This window comes from Doryrhamphus excisus, chromosome 21, assembly GCF_030265055.1.
Source record: "Doryrhamphus excisus isolate RoL2022-K1 chromosome 21, RoL_Dexc_1.0, whole genome shotgun sequence".
Classification (NCBI taxonomy): Eukaryota; Metazoa; Chordata; class Actinopteri; order Syngnathiformes; family Syngnathidae; genus Doryrhamphus; species Doryrhamphus excisus.
In genome coordinates, this window is record NC_080486.1 from 7,709,951 (window position 1) to 7,734,928 (window position 24,978).

At 36.7% G+C, this 24,978-nt stretch overlaps 1 protein-coding gene across 1 annotated transcript; it reads right to left on the minus strand.

Annotated features, from left to right (window-relative positions):
• Positions 1 to 263: 263 nt before the first annotated feature.
• On the minus strand, positions 264 to 7,642 carry LOC131108920 (agouti-signaling protein-like). Its single transcript, XM_058060355.1, has 3 exons — positions 7,464 to 7,642; positions 2,673 to 2,752; positions 264 to 1,819 (listed from the first exon to the last, which is right to left on the minus strand). The coding sequence occupies exons 1-3, from the start codon at positions 7,576 to 7,578 to the stop codon at positions 1,613 to 1,615; spliced, it is 402 nt and encodes a 133-aa protein (XP_057916338.1). The 5' UTR covers positions 7,579 to 7,642; the 3' UTR covers positions 264 to 1,612.
• Positions 7,643 to 24,978: the final 17,336 nt, after the last annotated feature.

Below are 24,978 nucleotides of genomic sequence, written 5' to 3' on the forward strand. Positions count from 1 at the left end.
AATTATAACCACCGTAGTCCACCAACATATACGTATATTTTTATTGTATTCAGCATACAGCGTCAGTGAGCTTAATAAAACTTGTAAACAACATGACCATATGTGGACAGCACTCCAGATTATCAAAGTTTATTAAAACAGAAACATAAGATACACAAAAAAATGCATATGTATTTTTAATTGGTGTTTAATGGGTGTTTGCACTCCCAGTGTTGCCAATTTGGCAGCTTTGTCGCTAAATCTGGTAACATTCCAAACCCTTTCTGGCAAGTTGTCACGGAACTGCAAGGGCTGCTGCGGAGAGGTCCCCCCTGCACCAGAGCAGTCACAAGCCATCAGTGCACAGTCAGCTTCCGCGGCACACTGACAGTATAGTGGAGCTCTATGGATCCATGCTTCTTAATGTTTTTTAATCTTTTTTATATTAGTACTGATGTCCGGTCAAGCCTCATTTGAACTGCCAGTATGTCACAACGTGTGATGGAAGAACGTTGTGTGATAAAACAAGTATACCAAACTGCAAGATAGAAGGTGGTAGATGCTAACTGAGATAAAATATCATCATATTTTTTTAATTGATGACATGATAGCCAATTTTAAATGAGCAAACCAAGAATCAAGTTTGTTGTAGTAAATAGAATTAAGTTGTTTTTACTCACTTTTTTGTTCTTTTGAAGTTATGCTTAGCTGCATGGCGGTCGAGTGGTTAGCACAAAGACCTCACAGCTGGGAGACCCGAGTTCAATCCCACCCTCGGTCATCTCTGTGTGGAGTTTGCATGCATGGGTTTTCTCCAGGTACTCCGGTTTCCTCCCACATTCCAAAAACATGCTAGGTTAATCGGCGACTCCAAATTGTCCATAGATATGAATGTGAGTGTGAATGGTTGTTTGTCTATATGTGCCCTGTGATTGGCTGGCCACCAGTCCAGGGTGTACCCCGCCTCTCACCCAAAGACAGATGGGATAGGCTCCAGCACCACCCGCGACCCTCGTGAGGATAAGCAGCAGAAAATGGATGAAATTATGCTTTTTTTACGATAGCATTTTTTTTAAATTAGCCAAATAGCTTCTTTTCTTACCAATGGTACAATACAGCCAAGTATACACCCAAGTAAATGTCTAGTCATTACTGTACTCTGATGACTTGTACTGCATGGAATAAGCAAAATAATTGAGTTAAAGTACATTTGTATTCTTGAAAATGTATCACTTTTACTGCATATAAATATAGGCTCCAAATATGAGTGGGCTTGGTATCGTGCCTGAAATAAATGTCAGATTTCTAGTTTTTTGGTTATTGTAGTAAATGCAGTACTGCTAACACATTAATATCACATTATCATCATAATAACAAATCTTTATAAATGCAACAAAAGAACACAAAATAGTGATACAATATTGGTATTATAGTAATATTGTTCAGTTAATTCATGACATCATAGTATACTGTGCAAGAAGTTGCCTTTCACAAAAGGTTACATAAAGTCATTCAAATGGCCATTTACTATTTTAATGGTGACTTTGTGGGATGTCTGCAACAACACAACATGTGTTATCTATGCAATCCACGCTGTGTTTGCATGTGTCCGCTCCCACGTTTTTTTGGGTGTTTATGTGTTTTTGCTGCACTGCATGTTTATCCTCCTGCAGAAACAAATGGCTTTGAAGAAATGGCAGTGGCAGGCAGAACAAGGCTCACAGCATCCTTGGTGGGGGATACAGCTTTGTCCCAACTGGGAACATACGGTGGTGGCTGGTTTTGGTGGTGTCTTGGTGGGAGTGTCGTCCTTTGGGAGAACTGGCACCCCTCGAGGCCTCTGGGGGGGAGATAAAAACAAGTTCTGGATTGGTCATGTCATGTCAGCTTTATGTTGTATGTGATGAAGCCTGTTGCTATTATTAGTATTATTGGGCCACACCTCTGGTCTACAGTATAGTAGACCAGTATAGTATACTATACCAGTATAGTATAGTACAGTATAGTACCTGTACTATGGTTATTGTAGAATAAAATACCATACAGTATGTAGGAATGAGCGAGAACACCACTATCTGTATCAAAATGATCTGTATCTCTACTAGAAATGGGCGGGGTGTGAACAGGAAGTAGGCGTGGTTAACCATAAATGGGCGTGAATTAAATCAGTACATTATTTTAAATTTGAAATGAATGCAATATTAATTATTATTCAGCTATATGTGTACTATGAATGTGTGTAAGTGATCCTTCAGAGTTTTTAGTATCAACTCTTCTATTTCTTAGTTATCTAAGAAGTAAAATATAAATTAAATATACCACACGAGTAAAGTCGTAGTATAGTATAATATATCATATGTATAGTATCGTATGGAACTGTTGTATAGTACAGCATAGTGTAAGGAAACATACAGTAGCTGAGTATAGTATAGTTGCGTACGGTATATTTACATTATGATATGTCAAGTATTGTGTAAAAAGCAATGAATCGTAAATAAAAATAATGCTATAAAGATATCGTATGGCCTGACAGTATAACCAAATACCGTATGTATTGTATTTGATTGTGCTATGTGAGTGTGACTGAAAATGTGCTGAGCTAAGAGACTGACTCTAAAGGTGTAATAATAATAATATCTACTTTTACCATGTACATTTATCTATAATTTATCTACTGTATGTATGAATATTACCATCATTTGAAGCTTCTGCTGCTCATATTGTCCTCGTCTTGCAAACAGCGTCCTTTGTCTGCTGCCATGCAGATGATGACCTGTTGAAAGATCAAATTTATTTTATGGGGATGTAAGGTACATAAAAGATAAGGTAACATAATTTAAAAAAACTGTTTAAAATGCATACATATGTTCAGAGCATTTAAGAATAGTAATAGTTCATGTCATACATATGTTTGTTTCTAAAATAAAATAATAATCTCCATTGTTGGCGTTTGGGTGTAATACCAGAAGGTCCACTAGGGGCTGCTAGTAGCGATGGTGGTATAGAGTAGGTGACAAAACGACAGAGGAAGACTAAATCCCGAGGGTGAATATTACGTCGAGTCATCGTGGATTGTCTTCCTTATTTTGTACAACAGGTTAGTACAAAGTAGAGATAATTGGTACTAATGGCTGTAAAGAGTTTAGAAAGTTGTTAGAATAAACAGCTGACTGCAAAATGTTTGTTACAAAATGTGTTGTAGAGCATTTGAACATAAGCAAAATGGCTAATAGCAAGCTAGCAATAGCTAGCAAGCCTCAATGTACAGTTAATAGCATGAAGCAGGCTAATTGAAATATATTATTAAATATAAATATTTAAAAAGTTGCTAGAGTAAACAGCTGACTGCAAAATGTTTGTTACAAAATGTATTGTAGAGCATTTGAACATAAGCGAAATGGCTAATAGCAAGCTAGCAATAGCAATAGCTAGCAAGTTAATAGGATGAAGCAGGCTAATTGAAATATGTGAAATGTGTCTGGAAACAAATGGGTAATTGTTGATGTAATAATCTTATGATATCTGAAGTGTTGTTATTTTTGAGAAGAAGAACAAATTCTGAGGGTGAATATATGTCAAGTCATTGTGGATTGTCTTCCTTATTCTGTACCACAGGTTGTGGAGTGACAACAGGGATCATATTTACACACATTTTGATTTGTTTTGTTTTATTCATTAGCAAATGCATCCAAAGTGTGTTCTCCTGTGCAATAAACGTGCAATAAATAGTGTATATACAGTACCTTATTTTCTACGCTCTTGTGTGCTTGTTTTTAAAAATAACTCCCTTTTCTCAATGAAACAATCACTGTGCGCTAAGGTTGGACTCGTTCATGCACGTCAGACTTCTAGTTCCAACCATCTGTTCCGCCACTTCCTTTTTATGTTCGCTGGAGGGCCTCAGTGGGATTTTCAAAGCATTTTCCAGCTCTATAATAAGCACCGTCATGTCGCACAATTCTTTGACTGTGTTCTGCCCATAAAACACAACCAATAAGGAAATGCTCATTTGAACAACACAAACTACAGCCTTCGCAGGGCGGACCTCCAAAAAGTGTGTGTAGCCCTTGTGGGATGACGCGGCAACAACCAATTTCCATAAAATTTAGTGAGGAGGTTGTCCACGGAGCAAGGAAGAACCCACAACCTGTCATTGGTGATGTTCGTAAAGTTCTCCGGCATTCCTTTTAGTTCCTGAATCTCCACGGCCTACACCTCACGCCTCTTAAAGGTGTTTATGGTTCTCATTTATTCTTTTCCACGTCTTCCCCAGGGAACAGACGTTCTTCCACACCCCCCCCCCCCCCCCGAGTTAAAATGTTGACAACCTGATAACATTGATTTATCGATTTGTACAAAACACACAAAAAAAGCTGGCATCGACGTTCTGCATTCAATCAGGTGAATAAAAGGAGCTGAGATAACATCTGCAATGACTTAAAACCATTTACAAGCTAAGTTTATGAACTCAATTTGTCTCATTTAAACAACTTCTTCTACTGCTGGGGTGTCCAAGTTTGTTCCACGCAGGGCCACATACTGAAAAATGAAAGGATATATAGATTTGGATGACATTTTCAGGAATTATCAGTGGGATATGGGAGAACTGGGATGATCACTGTGTGGATCCAGGAAATGTTCTAAAGGATTCAAGAAGGACCATTTTTATATATACCCCCCCCCCCCCCCCCCCCCCCCAAAAAAAAAAAATAAGGTTTGTGCACATGTTTCTTCCCATAATATTTGGACTTTTCCCCATTATATATACACCCCCAACTTAATTTCCCCAAATCGAAGGTTTTCAAGGCATGTCCGACCTTGGTATGAGACCTTGGGGAAGACCCAGGACTCATTAGAGAAACTATGTGTCTCACCTGGCCTGGGAATGCCTCTGGATCGGCCAGGAGGAGCCAGACTAAGTAACGGTGGTGAGGGAAGAACCCCGTTTCTCATAATATAACAACTTTAAAAAAAAAACATATTTGTTCAATAATATTTCAACTCTATGCTACTATTATAGCATTATTTTAAAATATTATGACTTTACTCTGGGCTGCACGGCGGTCGTGTGGTTAGCGTGCAGACCTCACAGCTAGGAGACCTGGGTTCAATTCCACCCTCAGTCATCTCTGTGTGGAGTTTGCATGTTCTCCCCGTGCATGCGTGGGTTTTCTCCGGTTTCCTCCCACATTCCAAAAACATGCTAGGTTAATTGGCGACTCCAAATTGTCCATAGGTATGAATGTGAGTGTGAATGGTTGTTTGTCTATATGTGCCCTGTGATTGGCTGGCCACCAGTCCAGGGTGTACCCCGCCTCTCGCCTGAAGACAGCTGGGATAGGCTTCACCCCCCCGCGACCCGCGTGAGGATTTTCTTGGTAGAAAATGAATGAATGAAAAATGAATGAATGAATGAATGACTTTATTCTTATATATGAATATAATATAATAATAACATACAACTGAGACCGTTTCTCAATAGAACACATTTTTATTTTTATATTTTGACTTTAATTATTGCTTATTTAATGAATTGGTTTCACATTACAATAAGGCACATACATTTAGAGTAGTTACTGAGGAACTAATGGAGAACTAATGAGGAGCTAATGAATAGTGGTTAGTATTAGGTAGATTAATTCCTCATTAACTACTGTAATTATGTGTACCTTATTGTAAAGTGTTACCTATGAATTAAAATGACATGTTTTTTTCTATTTGTGCTGTTTTTTTCCCCAACTTTCTTCTTGAAAATATTCTTTTTGTAAGATTACTGCTGATTACTGCTATTTTGGGTTATTTTTTGTACAAATGGCCCCCGGGGCAACACTTCGGCTGCCCCTGCTGTACTGGGTTGAAAGGTCCATTGTTTAGTTTGAGTACTGCTGCCATTCCGCTGAAGGCTTTGCATGGTTCAGGCATGACTACCACGCATGAAGACACTGATACTGAAAAGCCAACAGAATGTGTCAATAGTAATGTGAGCTTTTCCTCTCACATTGCCCCTTATTGTCCAAGTACGGTGTCATACACTCAAAGTTACTTCATTTTTCCAAAACAAGGCATCAACTAAATGTATCAAAGGTTGATTGTAGGCGCCAACTATCACAACCCTCTGAGCAGCGAGAGGGCGTGCGGTACACAATGACTCATATAATGAATGTGTTGCCAACGGTTACCTACCCCAGACATATTTAATTAGCGGCCACATGCAGGCCAGGAGCCATCCCCTAATGACCCGGTGCAACTTTACTGTGAAAATTCCTTGAATGCAACACTGTGTACGGCTTTGTTGTGAAGGTGAGTCCAGTGAGATTAGATAATGAAAAATCATATGTTTTGATTTTACTGATATATTGCTTTGAGAAACTTCACACTTTTGTGATTTCCAACTGTCTGTGAATGCGACAGGCCGGGTCTAGACTGTATGTGTGAGTGTGTGCCCGGGTGCTGAGAGGACGGTTAAATTTCCTGATCTTTTCCTGTGGTTCGGCAGACAGTAGCCTGTTTAGTTTTTGCATTAAAGCGATGATTCACCTCCTCGTCATCCTTGAACTTTATCCTTATTGATGGTCACCATCCTTAATGATGGTCACCATCCTTAATGACGGTCACCATCCTTAATGATGGTCACAATATTGAGCTCACATGTGGAGAATTCTTCCAATTCTTCAAGAGAGTCTCATGTTTACCGGCCCAAATGAACCTTTTAACGAAGGCTAAGCTGTGGAATTACGTGACGGGAACATTTTTGACAGGAACGCATCTGTTTATTGTCTTGTGAAGGCCGTACAACTTCCACGTATTTGAGCTAATTTGTCAGATGTAATCAGATTTAAACAGGAAACAATGAATTTGAAACTTTTGTTTTTTTTATTATATGATAAAATTTTCTCATTACCGCCGAATAACAGACCACAGGAAATATCTGGTACTGACTCACCTTTATTGGTTAACATGGGTCTGCTAATGTGGCGTATTTACATTTAAATTCATGACATTATTGAGGCAGATATATAAACCAAAAAAGTGTGTTAATGATTCATAAAATAATGTATTTACTTTTATGAATCAATCAAACAGAGGCTTTTTAAAATCTACATTTCACATTCATTGGAACGACAGCTCTGTTTTTACGCCCCCCTATAGTTAACAGTTAACTCGCTGCTCCTCACCGTGCCCTCCCAACCACAATGGGAGCCTCTGCTGACCAAGCCCAAACACAATGACAGCCAATCCATGTCCAGAATGCATAAAAACACATTTTTATAAAAAGCCAACTGCATACAGAAACGACAAAGTTAGAGATTAAAAATTAATGCACTAAACGATTAATGCAATAATATGACAGCTCTAACTACTACAATCCATCTTCTATACTACATGTCACCCTACTAATATACATATTAGAAGCATATTGTATATTTTCATGTAATTCCGTCATATTTGTTTAGGGGTAGGGGATCACATGGGTCATTTCTCACCTGCTTTCCTGGAGATCAAATTGCTGCCGCCACTTTGGAGATCATTCCGAGTGAGTAGTCCTCCGCTGACGAAGGCCAAATGCAGGAAACAGAAGCACAAGACTGACAGCTTCATCCTGACTACAAGCGGCTACTCTTCCTCCGTTGTCACAAGGTACCACCGAATACACACACACACATACACACAAACACACACACGCGTCTCCTGGCCTTCTTAGCGGAGGTCCCAACTTGTTGTGTGTGTGTGTCTCACTCCTCCTTGAACTTATCTGAGAAGCGGGCTTCCACACACAAAGAACCCGCCCCTCTTGGTCCTCACGCCTCTCAGCCTTGTAAATACCACTGACCTTTATGAACCTCAAATCTCTCCGTTAATAATGTCTCTCATAAAAACATATTGAGTTGTCTTTCAGGAGAGATTGAAGGTATCATACGGTATTGTACATTTCATGCTTGGAAACACCGTCCTACCCACATATCACGTTTGTGGAAAACCGTTCAAGACAAAGAAAGCCGTGTGGGAACTATCACTGACCTTCGAAACTTTGACAAAAATGTGGATTCAATATCGTTTTCTGTCAGGTACTCACACCGTCATGACATCTCAGTGCAAATGAAGGTTGTCCAATGACCATCAGACAACATCGTGGAGAGAAGCCTTTTAAGAAGGCCTCGTCTAACAAACATGGGACATTGAAGGGTGGAAGAAAGTTTTATCATGATTTGAGGTGCTTTTTTTCTTTAATGGAACAATGGAGCTTCAGGTTGTGCAGGGGTGTCAAATGGCAGGTGGCGTGAAGGATGGATGACAAGGGACGTTTCAGTTCCAGATAGTGGAGGCCGTTTATTATGAGATAATGTCAAAGTTGTAATGGAGAAATACGATGGTATTATGAGGGGGAAATGACATCATTATTATAGCATAACGTTGAAATAATAAAGAAAAAAGGGCATTTTTTCGTAATATTATAACAAACAAACAAAAAAGTCACAAGAATATAAATTATAAAAAGAAATAAATAGCTAGAAAAAGACATAATTTTAATAGCATAACGTTGAAATAATAAAAAAAATTGTATTTTTTAAAAGTCGTAATATAACAAACAAACAAAAAAGTTGCAAGAATATAAGTTACAAAAAGAAAGAAATAGCTAGAAAATGACATCATTTTTATAGCATAACGTTGAAATAAAAAGGAAAAAAATGGCATTTTTTAAAAGTCGTAATATTATTACAAACAAACAAAAAAGTTGCAAGAATATAAATTACAAGAAGAAAGAAATGGCTAGAAAATTAAAAAACGACAACAACAGAAATGGAAAAAATTGCTGATTGCAAATAAAGTAAAGAAACAAAAAAGGGTTATTTTCGAAAAATATATACAATGCCATTTTGTTTTGTTTCTTTATAATGCCATTGTTTTTAATTTATTTTTCAGTTGCTGCCATGAATTGGACTGGTGAGCATCGCGCTTTCGTTGGGGAAACGTTTATCAAAACAAACCAATCTGTAACTGCAACACAACCAGCATTCCATTTGCACCTCAATCTTGGTAGACAAGATCCCGTACCAGCTCCAAACACCATCTTGTTATGGGTTACCAACTTCAGAGCTACTGGATCTGCATTGAAAGGAACTGATTTAATCTTTAAAATATAATGATGTTTCTTTACTTTATTTGCCTCTTAGTTAACCTACAAATGTGTCAGATCATTTTGCCTGACCCTGTATAAGGAAGCAGGCTCCACTTTGATATATATATATATATATATATATATTTTTACATTAAAGATGCTAAATCCAAACCGATGTCGGACAGTCCCTCTTTATATCAACGCCTTTCGGATTGGCTGACTATATATATGCGTTATATGTGTTATATGTGTTATATATGTTATATTTCTTGTGACTTTGGCCAGAAACATAAGAATAAGGGGCATAATGTGAACCAGTGGAACCTTTGTTATGGTTATGAATCCAATCCAGAAGGTCCGACTCTAACCAAAACATACTCTAATCAATTTTGCCATATTTTTACAGTTTTATAATTCTAGTTTTATGTGCAGAAAAACATTCAAAATGCTTATAATGTGAAAATGCTTGTATATATATATATATATATATATATATACAATTTTTCTAATCAATTTTGCCATATTTTTACAGTTTTACAATTCTAGTTTTATGTGCAGAAAAACATTCAAAATGTTTATAATATGAAAATGCTTACACACACACACATATATATATAATATAAAATTTTTCTAATTAATTTCACCATATTTTTAGGGTTTTACAATTCTAGTTTTATGTGCAGAAAAAACATTCTAAATATATTTCATATATATGTATGTATATATATAAAATGGGGCTACACAGCGGTCGAGTGGTTAGCACGCAGGCCTCACAGCTAGGAGACCCTGGTTCAATTCTAGCCTCTGCCATCTCTGTGTGGAGTTTGCATGTTCTCCCCGTGCATGCGTGGGTTTTCTCCGGGTACTCCGGTTTCCTCCCACATTCCAAAAACATGCTAGGTTAATTGGCGACTCCAAATTGTCCATAGGTATGAATGTGAGTGTGAATGGTTGTTTGTCTATATGTGCCCTGTGATTGGCTGGCCACCAGTCCAGGGTGGACCCCGCCTCTTGCCCGAACACAGCTGGGATAGGCTCCAGCACCCCCGCGACCCTTGTGAGGATAAGCGGTAGAAAATGAATGAATGAATATATGAAACCTATATTGACATAAACTGGCCTATGTTTCCGAGAAATGACCCCTTTAGGTCTCAAATATTATGTTGACGAAACCGTGCTTTTTAGTAATAAGAAGATAGTGGAGCAGGATTGAATAAAATAGCCGACATAGGTGAGTTGTGTGTGCGAACAAAACATCAACATCTTTTGTGTTATTGGTGACAAATGTCAAATACTTGATATCGGTATCATATTTACCATTATTATAAGAATACGCAGATACGTTTGAGAGCCTTGATGGAGCAAAGGTGACAAAAACAGTCCTGCTTTTGCAGGTTTAACCCCGTCTTTGCTCCTCACAAAAACGTAATTACCCAGCACTGTCACTCATAGCTGGTTGTACTCGGTTAAAGCACTCGACCTTCCAACATTGAAGCTTTACATTCCACTCGTGGTCAGAGGGACAGTTCTATCAAACATGTCCCGATGTGCCTGCAGACATGCTATCGCCCTCTTGATGAAGACAAGCACGCTTCCCGACCTTCACATCAAAGGAGTAGTCATTCATGATAATTGATGTATTCATGGACTCTATAGTTAGCAAACCTCGGACGAGTCATAGCTACAAATTTGAGGTTTGAATTCGGAGAGATGTCACATTCCTCACATTGTGGGCACGCGTGCCGATTTGGAAAATTTTGATTGATGGTATTTTTGTTCATTTCAGGAATTTGGGCCTTTTTTGGAATTCAAACCAGCTTTGTTTTGTAGTTGCGTATATTGTCGATATCAGTCCTTCACATGCAACATCCTCATATGTCTGAATATGAATGTGTGTGTATGTATGAATGTGTGTAAGATGGCTAATTTTCAATTATTTTGTTTCCTAAAGTAGGTAATACAAATGTAAAAATAACTATAGGGGTGTTATTTCAGGTCTACAGGTCTCTAATAATGGTAAAAAACTGTATTTATTACAATAATTCAATTATTAATATAAATATTTTTAATTAATGAATAGCACTGACTTTAAAAATTATACATCAAATTAATAATTTTAATTTTAATTTTAATTTTAATTTTAATTTTAATTTTAATTTTAATTTTAATTTTAATTTTAATTTTAATTTTAATTTTAATTTTAATTTTAATTTTAATTTTAATTTTAATTTTAATTTTAATTTTAATTTTAATTTTAATTAATAATATATTTAATATATATTTATGACAATATTCATATTAATAAAAACACTTCTTAATATTACAAGCTTATTCTCACCTTGTCTTATATTATTCCCATAATATTTTGTCAGATACCGCTAATTATCGGCCCGATATCAGCGTCAAAATGCAATATTGGTTGATATCGATATTGGATTTTTTTCCCCGATCATGAAAAACGAATACGAATGTAAAAATAACTATAGGGGTGTTATTTCAGGTCCACAGGTCTCTGATAATGGTAAAAACTGTATTTAGAAGGTTTTTTCGATAAAAATATTCCATTTATGAATGGAAATTCACTTATCACTGTACTAACCTATCTTGTACAAGACATTTGAATATGCTTTGGGTGTTTGGTAAGTATTATATCCTCTGCTATAACAAACTGTGGTACAAACACACGAAAAATCAAATAGTGAAGCTAAATGTAAAGTGGAAAATCTTAATATTGTTATTTTCCAATACCGTGGATGGCCACTACTCATTGGCTTTTACGGTCTTGAGGAATGTAAAACCGGTCATGAGTGCATCAAATACAGGTTTCTACAAGCCCGGGTCATGAGGGCCACATCCAGAGGTGACTGTGCCGTGTACCACTGAGGATAAAGTCTTGTGGACACAATGTTCTCTCCTTGTAACGTCTGGAACACTACCATATAACACAGGAGACTCCCCCTGCTTTGGTGCCTTTAAATGTCACCTGGAGGAGCGTCTCACGCCCAAACAGGTGTGTGATTATGTGATTACGCAGTTGGAAAGCACTGCTTAGGACCAGCCAGAAGCTATGAGACCTTATCCAATGTGGTTCTGTCCAAGGTTTCTTCTCTTCCCCAGAGGGAGTTTTTCCTTGCCTCTGTCACCAAGTGCTTGCTTGGGGTTTTCATCTGTGACCTTCACATGTAAAGTGCCATGAGATAACTGCTGTTGTGTCACTAGGTGTCAGTAATGTTGCTGTAATATTTGGTGAGACACACAAGCACCAGACTTGGTCGTTGGAGAAACTACTAAAAGCTAAAAAAAAAAAAAAATGGGCTACTGTTGCAGCCCTAACCTACCTAAGCTAAAACTCTACACTGAAAAAATGAAAAAAATAAAATAAAATAAAAAATTAAAATAATAATTTTTCCTCCCACATTCCAAAAACATGCTAGGTTAATTGGCGACTCCAAATTGCCCATAGGTATGAATGTGAGTGTGAATGGTTGTTTGTCTATATGTGCCCTGTGATTGGCTGGACCCTGTGTTGACATGCACAAACGCGTGCACACACAGAGTTCAGTTGCAAATGTGAAAATTGTAAATACTTCATGATGTTATATTTGTAAAAAAACATATTTTCATGTTGTGTTGTGTTTATGTTGAGGCATCGTTATTCAGACATTTTGGCTAAATATATATAGCTAAATTTGTGTCAAAGTGAAAGTTTATATCTATATAACCCAACTTGTTCCGACTTGATGAGGTCAACATAGACAGTTGATCAACATAAAGGGGACCAACTTAAAAAAGGATCTACTGTACAGGCATCCCTCGGCTCTTTGCACCCTCACTCTATTGCGTTTTTTTTCAATAATTAATGAATGATCGTTGTTTTGTGGTTTACTATGGCCTATTATTAGACATATATTATTCTAGTCGCTAGGTGTCAGTAAACATTACCTTAACACTGCGTGTAGTCAGCCGACATGAGTGAGAAGTTATCCTCCCATAACGTGTGGAAGTGGTACATTTTTGGCTTCTAACTTTGTCCTTCTACCGCACTACATTTTTTTCAATAATTAATGAATGATCGTTGTTTTGTGGTTTACTATGGCCTATTATTAGACATATATTATTCTAGTCGCTAGGTGTCAGTAAACATTATCTTAACACTGCATGTAGTCAGCCAACATGAGTGAAAAATTATCCTCCCATAACGTGTGGAAGTGGTACATTTTTGCCTTCTTTGTCCTTGAACCCCACTCCATTTGAAATGCTTTAAGTTTAGAATAAATAAACTGGAAGCTAACTAGTTAGCTTCTTATGGCTAACTAGTACATTGTTGTGTAAATGAAGAAAAATATCAGTGTAAAGGTGGCAATAGGGGTGTTATTTCATGTCTACCGGGCTCTAATAATGGTAAAAAAATAAATTTCATAAACAATATAATAAACAATAATAAATAAATAACAAAAAAAAAATAAAAAATAAAAAATAAAAAATAAAAAATAAAAAATAAAAAATAAAAAATAAAAAATAAAAAATAAAAAATAAAAAATAAAAAATAAAAAATAAAAACAAACATATTAGGGAAGCAGGAAGTGAACAAATATCACATATCACTATATTGACAGTTACTATGGTTATACATTATGTCATTGTATGGTCATATCACCTCGTGCTTCGGTACATGACAAAAATAAAATAAAAAATGTATATATATATATATATCTTATAAATAAAATTGAAAAAATATTTTAAAATATAAAAAAACTATATTAGGAAAGCAAGAAGTGAACAAATGTACCAGTTACTGATTGTAAAAGTACCAGATGGAGGGGTAGGATTTAATAAGCTTTGCTTCTTCCTACTCCTTTTGGACATGTGGAACTGTGAACTGATTATGTGATGCATTCAATTGTAATCTGATGCATGTTCAAATGAAATAAAACCATTACTATTACCAACCCCTGACATCACTTTCAGTCCACCTGCTACTCAGCTTCTTTAGGGGACACATTTACAGCAACACACAAACACTGGTCTTATTTCTCTCTTAAATGGCTTATTTACTCTTACTATGACTACTATATTTGGGTAATACATGCGTAGAGGTGACTATAGGGGTGTTAGTTCATGTCTGGAGGGCTCTAACAATGTTAAAACCGTATTGTAAACAGGTTTTCTATGCTCTAACTATTAAAATAGTCTATAACTAATACCATTTTTTACAACTTACCCTGTTCAGGGTCACAGGGAGTCTATTGTGGGATTGCACTTGGCGTCACGTTCGGTTGCAGTCATACAAGCTCAAGCAGATTCAGGGGCAAAAAAACTAAAGTAATCATACTGAGAAGTCAAGTGTAATAGAGTTGAAATGCCACATACATGCTGTTCTTGTCTTCATGTCTTCATTTTGGGAAAGGTTATTGCATGGTGGATGCGGTTTGGTGCAGATGGGGAGAAAAACTAAGATCATCCATCATAAAAGGGAAAAAAGTCAAAAAAAGCACAGAGGGTTGGCTTGCTTGCCATCCAAAAAAATCAAAACGTAAGCCAAACATTGCTGGAAATCGGAAAACACCCCAAAAATCTAACAAAACACTTTTTTGGACATCCTCATTTGAAGTGTAGTACATCAACAGTGACTTTTCCCTCATTTTGTCCCGTGAGCCGAATTATGGTCGTTTTTTGGTGGAAGAAAGTTGTTCCGGCTGGTTGGCTAGGGTCATAAAAGTAAAGCGTTTCTTTCATAAACCAATATGTGTTCAAAAGAGTAATACATTTATATCACTGAAGCGTTAAAACTGCTGCCCACATTTCCATCCCCTGTTTCCGTGTTTACATGGGCGGAGGATGGCCGCTGTGACACAAGAGAAGTGAAATGGGAAATATATTGTAATAAAGGACCATTACTGCCGGGGACATGTAATTATCAAGTCTGTAACAACAAGAATGCACTAAAACACCCTATATATATATCCTATATATATTCTATCACTTTCCTGTCAAGTACATTGCTGTTATGTAACTTGGCTTCTTGCCATTAGCTATAAAGTAAGAATCAAAGTGAAAAGGATTGAACAACTTTGTGTGTGTGTAGTGCACACGTAAGCGAGAACGATCGCTTTTTTTTGCCCGTTCTAACTCCATCTTAAGGTTCCTCAAGAAATCTTTTTGTCTTTGTGATAAAAGGAATGTAGGCAGTCGGGCATTTTTGGAATACTCAACTAGTCAAGCCTCATTTCTATTATTAAAGAAAATGGCGAACCCCATTTTTGTATCTATTATTTTGGTCTTACACCCAGCAGGTACTTTTTCACAGGAGGTGAAATCACAGTACATCTTATAAATAACACTAAACTCATCAAACACCAACTTAACACTGAAAAGGTATTCATGAGAAATATACAAATAATATATATAAGATATAATATATATAATAATATATATTATTAAGAATAACATATAAATATATAATATACCAATAAAGGTTTAAAATGGGGTTGGGGGATAAAAAAAATAAATAAAATGGGGGGGGGGGACTCTTGAAGTTTTCCCAGAATACATTGTGTCCGAGTAATGCATTCATTTAGGCGCTGCAATTACGTCAGCCTCCCTCTGAAAAGACAGCATTGCAGCATTATCCACCATTTTTGATGCTGATGAACTGTTTTGGTGAGTGTGAATGGTTGTTTGTCTATATGTGCCCTGTGATTGGCTGGCAACCAGCCCAGGGTGTACCCCGCCTCCCGCCCGAAGACAGCTGGGATAGGCTCCAGCAACCCCCGCGACCCTCGTGAGGAAAAGCGGTTGAAAATGAATGAATGAATGAACTGCTTTGCTCAAACTAAATGCATAAACTCGTATTGGTAGATTTTTGTATATTACTTATGTATACCTTTTGAGGGTTTCCAATTTCCAATGGGTTGACAAGCTCGTTGAGAGATTTTTCACAGCTCACCCGACTGCTCCTCACGGATGATGTGGAACTGAACCATCCCTTTAACTTCATAGCATTAAAGCAACCGCATACGTCAAATTATAAAATATGGAATCAGTTCCAAGCAAATTGCGTGACAACATAAGGATACACAAAAATCTCACAGCACGCATGAACATCCATCAACACGGGACTTAAACATGCACCATGTACAATAAGTCCAACATAGTATTTCATGGCTGTTATGCCTCATTTGTGGACCCAACCAGATGTAAAGAAGGTTTGTGCCTCCATGCTTTTCTAATGAATTCCTTACGAGTGGAGAAGGAGAAGTGGGCCCCAGATTGTTTGAAATGTCGACTTTGGTGATGTGAAGTCTTTCTTCTTCTGAGGGTATGTATCCACGCATCACATTCAGATATTATTATATAAGATATCTGGCTCTAAAGCTAATACTGTCATCGATGTATCTCTGTGGTAACTGAACGCTGTATTGAATGGAGTTTTAGTTCAGGGGTGTCCAAACGTTTACCATCGAGGGCCATATACTGAAATAGGAAGGACATGCAAATACGAGTTACATAAAAGTTACATAGATTTCAATAAAAAGATGCATCTGAGCTTTGTGATATCGGTTATTAGAATGAACTTTGGTCTTTGCTCTTTTTTTAATTTTTGCTATTTTACAACTTAATTTCACTTTCTTTCTCATAATACCTAAAAAACAATATTTTTAATTTAATAAATAATACATATTTTTAATTAATAGCACTGATGTAAAAAAATTATATATCAAATTAATATTTAATATTTATTATTTAATATATTTAATATATTTAATATATTATTATACTATTTAATATATTAGTATATTATTATACTAAACATTTTATACATATATTATACATTTTTGTACTATTAATGTTAATATTTTAATATTGGTATTTTTAATATTATATATTATATATATATTATATTATATATATATTAATATTAATACATTATTTTTAATATTTAATTTAAATATTTTTTAAGTATTAGTATTAATATTTTAATATATATTAACTAATATATATCAATATATATTTAATATTGGATATATTTAATATATTTCATATATATTCGATTTATTTAATATATTTAATATTATAATGTTAATATTTTAATATTAGTATTATTGGTATTTTTTAAAGTATTAATATTAACAATATTCGTCCTAATATTACAAGCTTATTCTCACCTTGTCTTATATTATTCCCATAATATTTTACCTACGGATACCCGATACCACTAATTATCGGCCGAATATTGGAGTCAAAAAGTTGATATCAATATTGGATTTTTTTCCCCGATCATAAAAAACGATCATAAAAATATGCTGTATACAACACGTATGTGTTCATTCCACCTATTACACATATCAGTATCGGTATCAGGTGATATCAGTATCAGAAATTCAGAGTTGGACAATATGGGTTTTCGCCCAAAAAGCCAATATCGGACATTTTAACTTTCTGTAACATTGTAACTTTTTCTGCAACCTAACTTTACTTTTGTAGGCTTCTCATGTTATTCTGGCTTTTAAAAAATAATGTATGGTTTCTTTTGATGCCATTTTCCTCATAATATTACATCATTATTCTTGTAAATTCTTAAGATAAGGCTGGTTATAATAAATTATAATTTTACAACTTTTCTCTCAATATTTTGACTATATTCTTGTAAAATTACTGTTTTTTTAGAAAATATTTTATATTTTTTAGCTTTCTTGCGCCACGTGCCAATAAAAGGCAGCTACGGGCTGTAAAGTTGGTAAGAATGTTATGGTGGATTTTATGATGATTTAGAACTGGACCCTCGTTCTATGATTCCCTGTGGACATTTGGCATTTGGAGGGTGGATCAGGTCGAATCAGGCCATCACGTAGAGTGCAGCACGTTTATCTCTATGCCATTTTGGAACGTCTGACTCACAATGCTGCTACATCTGGGATGGGGAAACAGACGAAGATGGGGTTCCACTAGAAACTAGAAATCGGGTGAAAACATGTCTGTCCCTAAGGGGGAGCATTGATGGAAGCACTGATTTACACTCTGGGCTTACTTTAAATGTCACCGTTTACTGGAGACAGCACTTTAGAGTGTCTAATTTTAGGATCACCTGCTGTGTCTTCTGGCTCGCTTTCTCTCCTCCTACAATTGGGCGCTCGGTGGGAGGTGGGACAACTGACAACACCTGTTCTTCATTAAGTGGATTTCCACTTAGGCTGAGTTGGGGCAGCTGGGAGATGTTCCTCACCAATCATTCATTCAATCAATCAATCAATCAATCAATCAATCATTCCTCCCACATTCCAAAAACATGCTAGGTTAATTGGCGACTCCAAATTGTCCATAGGTATGAATGTGAGTGTGAATGGTTGTTTGTCTATATGTGCCCTGTGATTGTATATAACATTATACTGTATAAAAATATTGTATATAACAATATAACAGTCACTAAAGTCATCATACAGCAACTTCACACTCAAATATACAAACATGTACCAATATGACAACTCCTTTAAAGTTTTCCCATACTGTATTGCATCTGAGCAACACTTTCATTGGGGTGCTGCAATGACGTTAGCCCCTCTCTGGGCTCCTCAAATAAAGACACACATCATCAAAAGTATAAGATGCAGATGTATTTGCTACACTAAAACGGTCTGAAAGTTTAATACTGGCACCATGTAAAAAAAATTAATAAATACAACAATAAATAAAAATACATTAACTGTTGTCTGCATGGTGGACGCGTGGGTTTTCTGCGGGTACTAGGGTTTCCTCCCACATTCCAAAAACATGCTAGGTTAATTGGCGACTCCAAATTGTCCATAGGTATGAATGTGAGTGTGAATGGTTGTTTGTCTATATGTGCCCTGTGATTGGCTGGACTCTGTGTTGCGCAAACACATGCACAAACGCGTGCACACACAGAGTTCAGTTGCAAATGTGAAAATTGTAAATACTTCATGATGTTATATTTGTAAAAAAAACATATTTTCATGTTGTGTTGTGTTTATGTTGAGGCATCGTTATTCAGACATTTTGGCTAAATATATATAGCTAAATTTGTGTCAAAGTGAAAGTTTATATCTATATAACCCAACTTGTTCCGACTTGATGAGGTCAACATAGACAGTTGATCAACATAAAGGGGACCAACTTAAAAAAGGATCTACTGTACAGGCATCCCTCGGCTCTTTGCACCCTCACTCTATTGCGTTTTTTTTCAATAATTAATGAATGATCGTTGTTTTGTGGTTTACTATGGCCTATTATTAGACATATATTATTCTAGTCGCTAGGTGTCAGTAAACATTACCTTAACACTGCATGTAGTCAGCCGACATGAGTGAAAAGTTATCCTCCCATAACGTGTGGAAGTGGTACATTTTTGCCTTCTTCTTTCTTCTTCTTTAGAATAAATAAACTGGAAGCTAACTAGTTAGCCTCTTATGGATAACTAGTACATTGTGGTGTAAATGAAGAAAAACATGAGTGTAAAGGTGACATTAGGGGTGTTATTTAATGTCTACCGGGCTCTAATAATGGTTCTAAAAAGCTCTAATAAATTTAATAAACAATATAATTAATAATAAATAAAATAAAATAAAATAAAATAAAATAAAATAAAATAAAATAAAATAAAATAAAATAAAATAAAATAAAATAAAATAAAATAAAATAAAATAAAATAAAATAAAATAAAATAAAATAACAGGTTAACAGTAACAGGTTTTATATGCTCCAAGTATGAAAAATTCCACTAAAAGAACCCAAAACCTGTTTTTTTTTCATCTTTCAAAATAATGTTTTTAAATGTCTTCATTGCCTGTTAAGGTTCTTTCTTCTCTGTCACAAGCGGGGTTATGGTCCAAATCCTGCATGGTACGAATCAGGCTAACATGAATGGGTCGGCTTGACTGTAAAACACTCAAGCAGACCTGCTGCGTTAATGCAGTGTTGCTTTCGCTTTAGGGACTTTGAGGAAACAACAAAACACATAAAACAGGTTCAGTAGAATCCCAACCATGTCTTCAACCTTTTAGAACCTGCATTTCAGCACAAAAACAAGGATGTCAAGACTACCCCATTCAGATGCCTCATAAAAATTGTGCGGTTTCAACATGTGAATTATGTGGTGAAAACATGGACAAAATGAAAGTGACAATATGGTCTAGACGAGTTTGTTAAATCTTTTTAACAGCCAATGTTTTTACATTTTTGTGGACAGTGAGGATGCAATTAGAGGTCCTTTGACGTGCTGCAGCATGAAAGACATACGTTTTCTGCTCCGCCGCTCGTAAATAACACAAAATACAAGGTGGTGGTTTCCTTCATTAGCCAGAGGAAAAAAACTGCTTTAAAAAGTTTGCCTTTTAAATGCTAATAAATGGCAGACTGTTTTGATTCTCATTGAACCGCTATATGTTTATGTAAAGCAGGGGTCCCCAAAGTGCGGCATGGGGGGCATTTGCGTCCCGCGGCTTGTTTTTTATTGGCCTGCAGCACATTGTAGAAATAAAATTCAACCAAAAAATGTAAAGTTGATAAAAAATGTTGTTGATACAAAGTAACAACTAATAAAACCAAGGTGCTGTCCAATGCTGGAGCCTACCCCAGCTGACCTCGGACTGGTCCCCAGCCAATGGCAAAGCACATGGACAATTTACAGTTACCAATTAACTTTATATGCGTGTTTTTGGAATGTGGGAGGACATCGGAGTACCCGGAGAAAACCTACACATGCACGGGGAGAACGCGCAAACCCCACACAGAGATGCCCAAGCGCAGATTTGAACTTTTTGCTCACAATTAGGCCAAATAATCAAAACTGGGCCCTCTGCGTGTGAAATGTTGACACCCCCTTGCACTAAACACACCGTGAATTTCATGTTTAATTTCTCTACCATAAACTATCTCCAAGGGCGTTTCAGATTTGGCAGTACACCTAACCGGCCTCACAACTCCAGACCAGCCGAGTACCTCCACAATAAGAATCTTCACCTCCGAGATCCTCTGAGACCTGCTACCCAGACAGGTGTTGCAACCATCAGTTTGTATAACCAAATAATCAGAACCCATCACAGGAATGTTCATTTGCATGTCGTTGTCTTCATCGGGGTCTCCACCTGACTGCAATGGACATTGGACAACATCTGGTACTTTGTAGAGGTGTTCTCTTCAGGGATGAATCCCAGTTTTTTCTGCACAGAATTGTTCCTCGCAGTGCATTTTTAAACAAAAAATAAAAAATAAAAAAGGAAGATTTCTATGGACTCCTGATGATAAAAAAAAATGAAGCGCAATTGCAAGGTATTTGCATTTTCAAATTGCATAAAGAAGGTGTCTTTACTGGTGTCAAGTGCCGTCCAATAACCATCAGACGTCAACAGCAAAAGAAGAACAACAGCCTTCAAAGGCCTCATCTCAAATAGCCAATTTGCATGACAGCACCAAACATGAAAGTTTTATTCTCTGATAACGAAAAATGTAATCTTGACGGCCCTGATGGCTTCCAACCTCGCTGACATGACAAGGAGATCCCACCTAAGATGTTTTACAGCGGCAGCTGGATATGCGGAGATGTTGGTATTGACTGGCTGCAGTTCGCACTGCCCACCTGACAAAGGACTTCTTCTAGTGGAATAAGCTCACTCTTTTGGACCATCCTACGTGGGCCTGTGATTTAAATCCAATTAAAAACATTTGGAAATGGAAGGTAATGGTAATAGTAATGGTTTTATTTCATTTGAACATGCATCAGATTACAATTGAATGCATCACATAATCAGTTCACAGTTCCACATGTCCAAAAGGAGTAGGAAGAAGCAAAGCTTATTAAATCCTACCCCTCCATCTGGTACTTTTACAATCAGTAACTGTTACATTTGTTCACTTCCTGCTTTTTTTTTTTTTATTTTTTGTCACGTACCGAAGTACAAGGTGATATGACCATCCAATGACATAATGGGTACCATAGTAAGTGTCAATATAGTGATATGTATAGCACATCATGACTGGTTCAAGACTCTTCATCCTTGTATTTAGCAAACATCAACTGCTTGTATTGTTTCTTGAATTGGCTCATCGTTGTGCATTGTTTGAGGGTCTTACTCAATCCATTCCATAGTTTGATTCCAAGGCAATGGAAATTCATTAAAAATGGACATCAGTTCCAGACAGTGGATGCCCTGTCTCACAGTGAACACAGTCAACAAAAAAAACTCTTGTTAAAAAAAAAAGACACACATGAGTCCTTTCAAACAGGCCTACTGTAAAAAAAAAAACATCTGTGCTTTCAACTATTCCGAGAACGCACCGGGCATCGGTAATATCACCCATGAGGTCTAGAACGTAGATGATTCATTAACGCAGTGTAGTTTTGACCTCACTGTCAGTTTTGGGGCTGTGAAAGTCATGTCTGTTAGCCTCATCAAAGAACAAAAAACCTCTCCCAATGTAGAAAAACTGCACATTATTGAATATTATCTTCGAGGGCACACCTGTGCAGCTGTCTAATCAGCATCTTGATATGTGGATGGGTTATTTCGGCAAAGGATACGATTTAGACACAGATTCGTCTCCTCTATCAGCTGTAGAAATAATGCTAAGAGTCCAAAAAGTAAGTATAACAATTTACTAAACTAGCATTATCTACCGATATGCATATTTATCCAACTCCCCTCCCTGTTGGGTGATATTTCTAATACAGTCGACCTCCTTCAGCAAAGTTAGCTGTCCTAACATGTCCTCCAACTACACTATGTGTGTGTTCAGGATAAATAATATCAGATATATTCCTGCCACAAGGCATGCTGGGTAGCTTGTGGTACTCGTTAAACAAGGAGCGGTTAACATACTCTTGATATCCAGTGTTTTATTGTTCATAGTTATATTGTCGTTACAGTGGGACTACCCAGCATGCCTTGCGGGCACTTCGGAATAAGCGTGTTAAGTTACGTGCTACATTTAGTGCTTTGTTGTTGATTTACGTGAAGAGTTAACTTGTTGTGAATGTGTAGTGTTTCCATTTTGTTGCACCGTGAGTAAGTGTTTTAATGAAGGGGCAATTGTAATGGATGTAATGGTTGAACACAAGAAATTAAGTGAGTCACACCTGTTTCGCTCCATCTTTGCCGTTCGGCTGTAGCGTTTTTGCGTCCTTGTTGATGCGTGTTGCTCAATTTTTTTAAGCACTAAAATAGCACAAAAAAAATCAGGGAAAGAGCAAGTATACCACAAATCTGAGGTGCAGTTCTTGAACCTTAATATATAACATTTTTGTATATTTTCTTGTGTTGCTTTACAAAATATCACAGTGATCGTGTCAATACCCTGCATATTTGAAGTTTTCGGTAATAGGATTCCGTTGTTGAAGCGCTGAAGGAACATCACAATGCATGTCGTGTTTTCCCACCACGACATCATCCATCACCATCACTACTCTTAGCCAATGCAACACTGCCCCTCAAAGACGCTCATTCCAGTATTCAGTACTCAGGCATTTGGGGTACGTTTGCACCGGGCTCCTTTGGTTTCGTAACTCGTTCAATGCCCACCCATGATTTATAGTTGTTTATGTTCCTTCCTAGTCTCTATTGCTCAATCCTATTGAGATTTTTTTCTGCCTGGAGATGGAAAGTGTATGACCAACATCCACAAACACGCATAGCCCTTGTCCGAGCTCTGGAAGACACATGTGGATTTGACGCCATGAAAAACATCAAATTCTATAGCTTTTCAGAAGAGAGGATGCAGGTGCAGGTTTTTGACAGTACACTAAATGTAAAATTCCCAACATTTATCAATACAGTACATCACTCAACAATTTTGCCCAGTTTTTCAGAAGCGGCTTTAGCTTCACTGATCTTTCATTGCTGAAAAAAAAATCAACAAAGGATCATATCCGTGCTTGTGGTCAAAAAAAGACGTAGACATTGATGATTTTTTAATTGCTTTATTGGTGTAAGCTAGAACTAACTTATGCTCTTATTTTGTTACCACTATTAGACAGGATGTGTGCCGCTCTTATTTTAAATATTTCCTGAAACTAATGTTCCTCCTCACGATTACAGAATTTCATTCACACTGTCAATTTCTGAAGAGATTTCGCGTTTAACAGTAGATTCCGTTTGTATTACATCCATGCTTGAGATGTGATCGCGCTTTCTTTGGCAGAAGCCAATCACAAGCTATCAATGCACTTGCAACGAGCTGGTCAACACACTGGAAATCACAGGAGGTCAGTACATATCCCAGTATAAGACCATAACAGTGGTGAAAGAACACTTTACTAACACTAAATTCATCACACATCAACTTAACACAGTATGTATATACAAATATTAGTTCAATGAAAGTTTTCCTATAAGCATTCATTGGGGTGCTGCAATGACGTCAGCTTCCCTCTGAGGTGTAATATTTGATTGTTAAGTTGCTGCGTGATGACTTTATGTTGTTTGTCAGATGAAACCATGAGTCAGACTGCTATTTTGAGTCATTAAAATAAACCTCCTGCAATTTCCAATGGGTTGATAATCTGGTCGTGAATTTTTTGATTGGCTCCTGACTGGTCCTCACTGACTCATGCAAAAGTACTTTAATTAAAAAAACAAAACAAAAAATAATCTGTTTTTATGAGACGTTTGTGGGCCCCAGACAATAGCCTGTGTTTGCCTAACGTTAAGTCCGCCCCTGACTGTACTACTGGAAGTGTAACATGGAAGAAAAAAAGGCCTAAATCATTATAATGAATGGAGAACTGTTTTCATTCTTCATAGTGTTTTACAATGAGAACATCAGTGCACAACTTCCTCTTGGGAAATGCATTTAACGATGATTTGTGTGTGTCATAAACATAAAAGTAACATTGTTGTCAAGTTGTCAAGTTTCTTTGCAGGAGAAGTGAG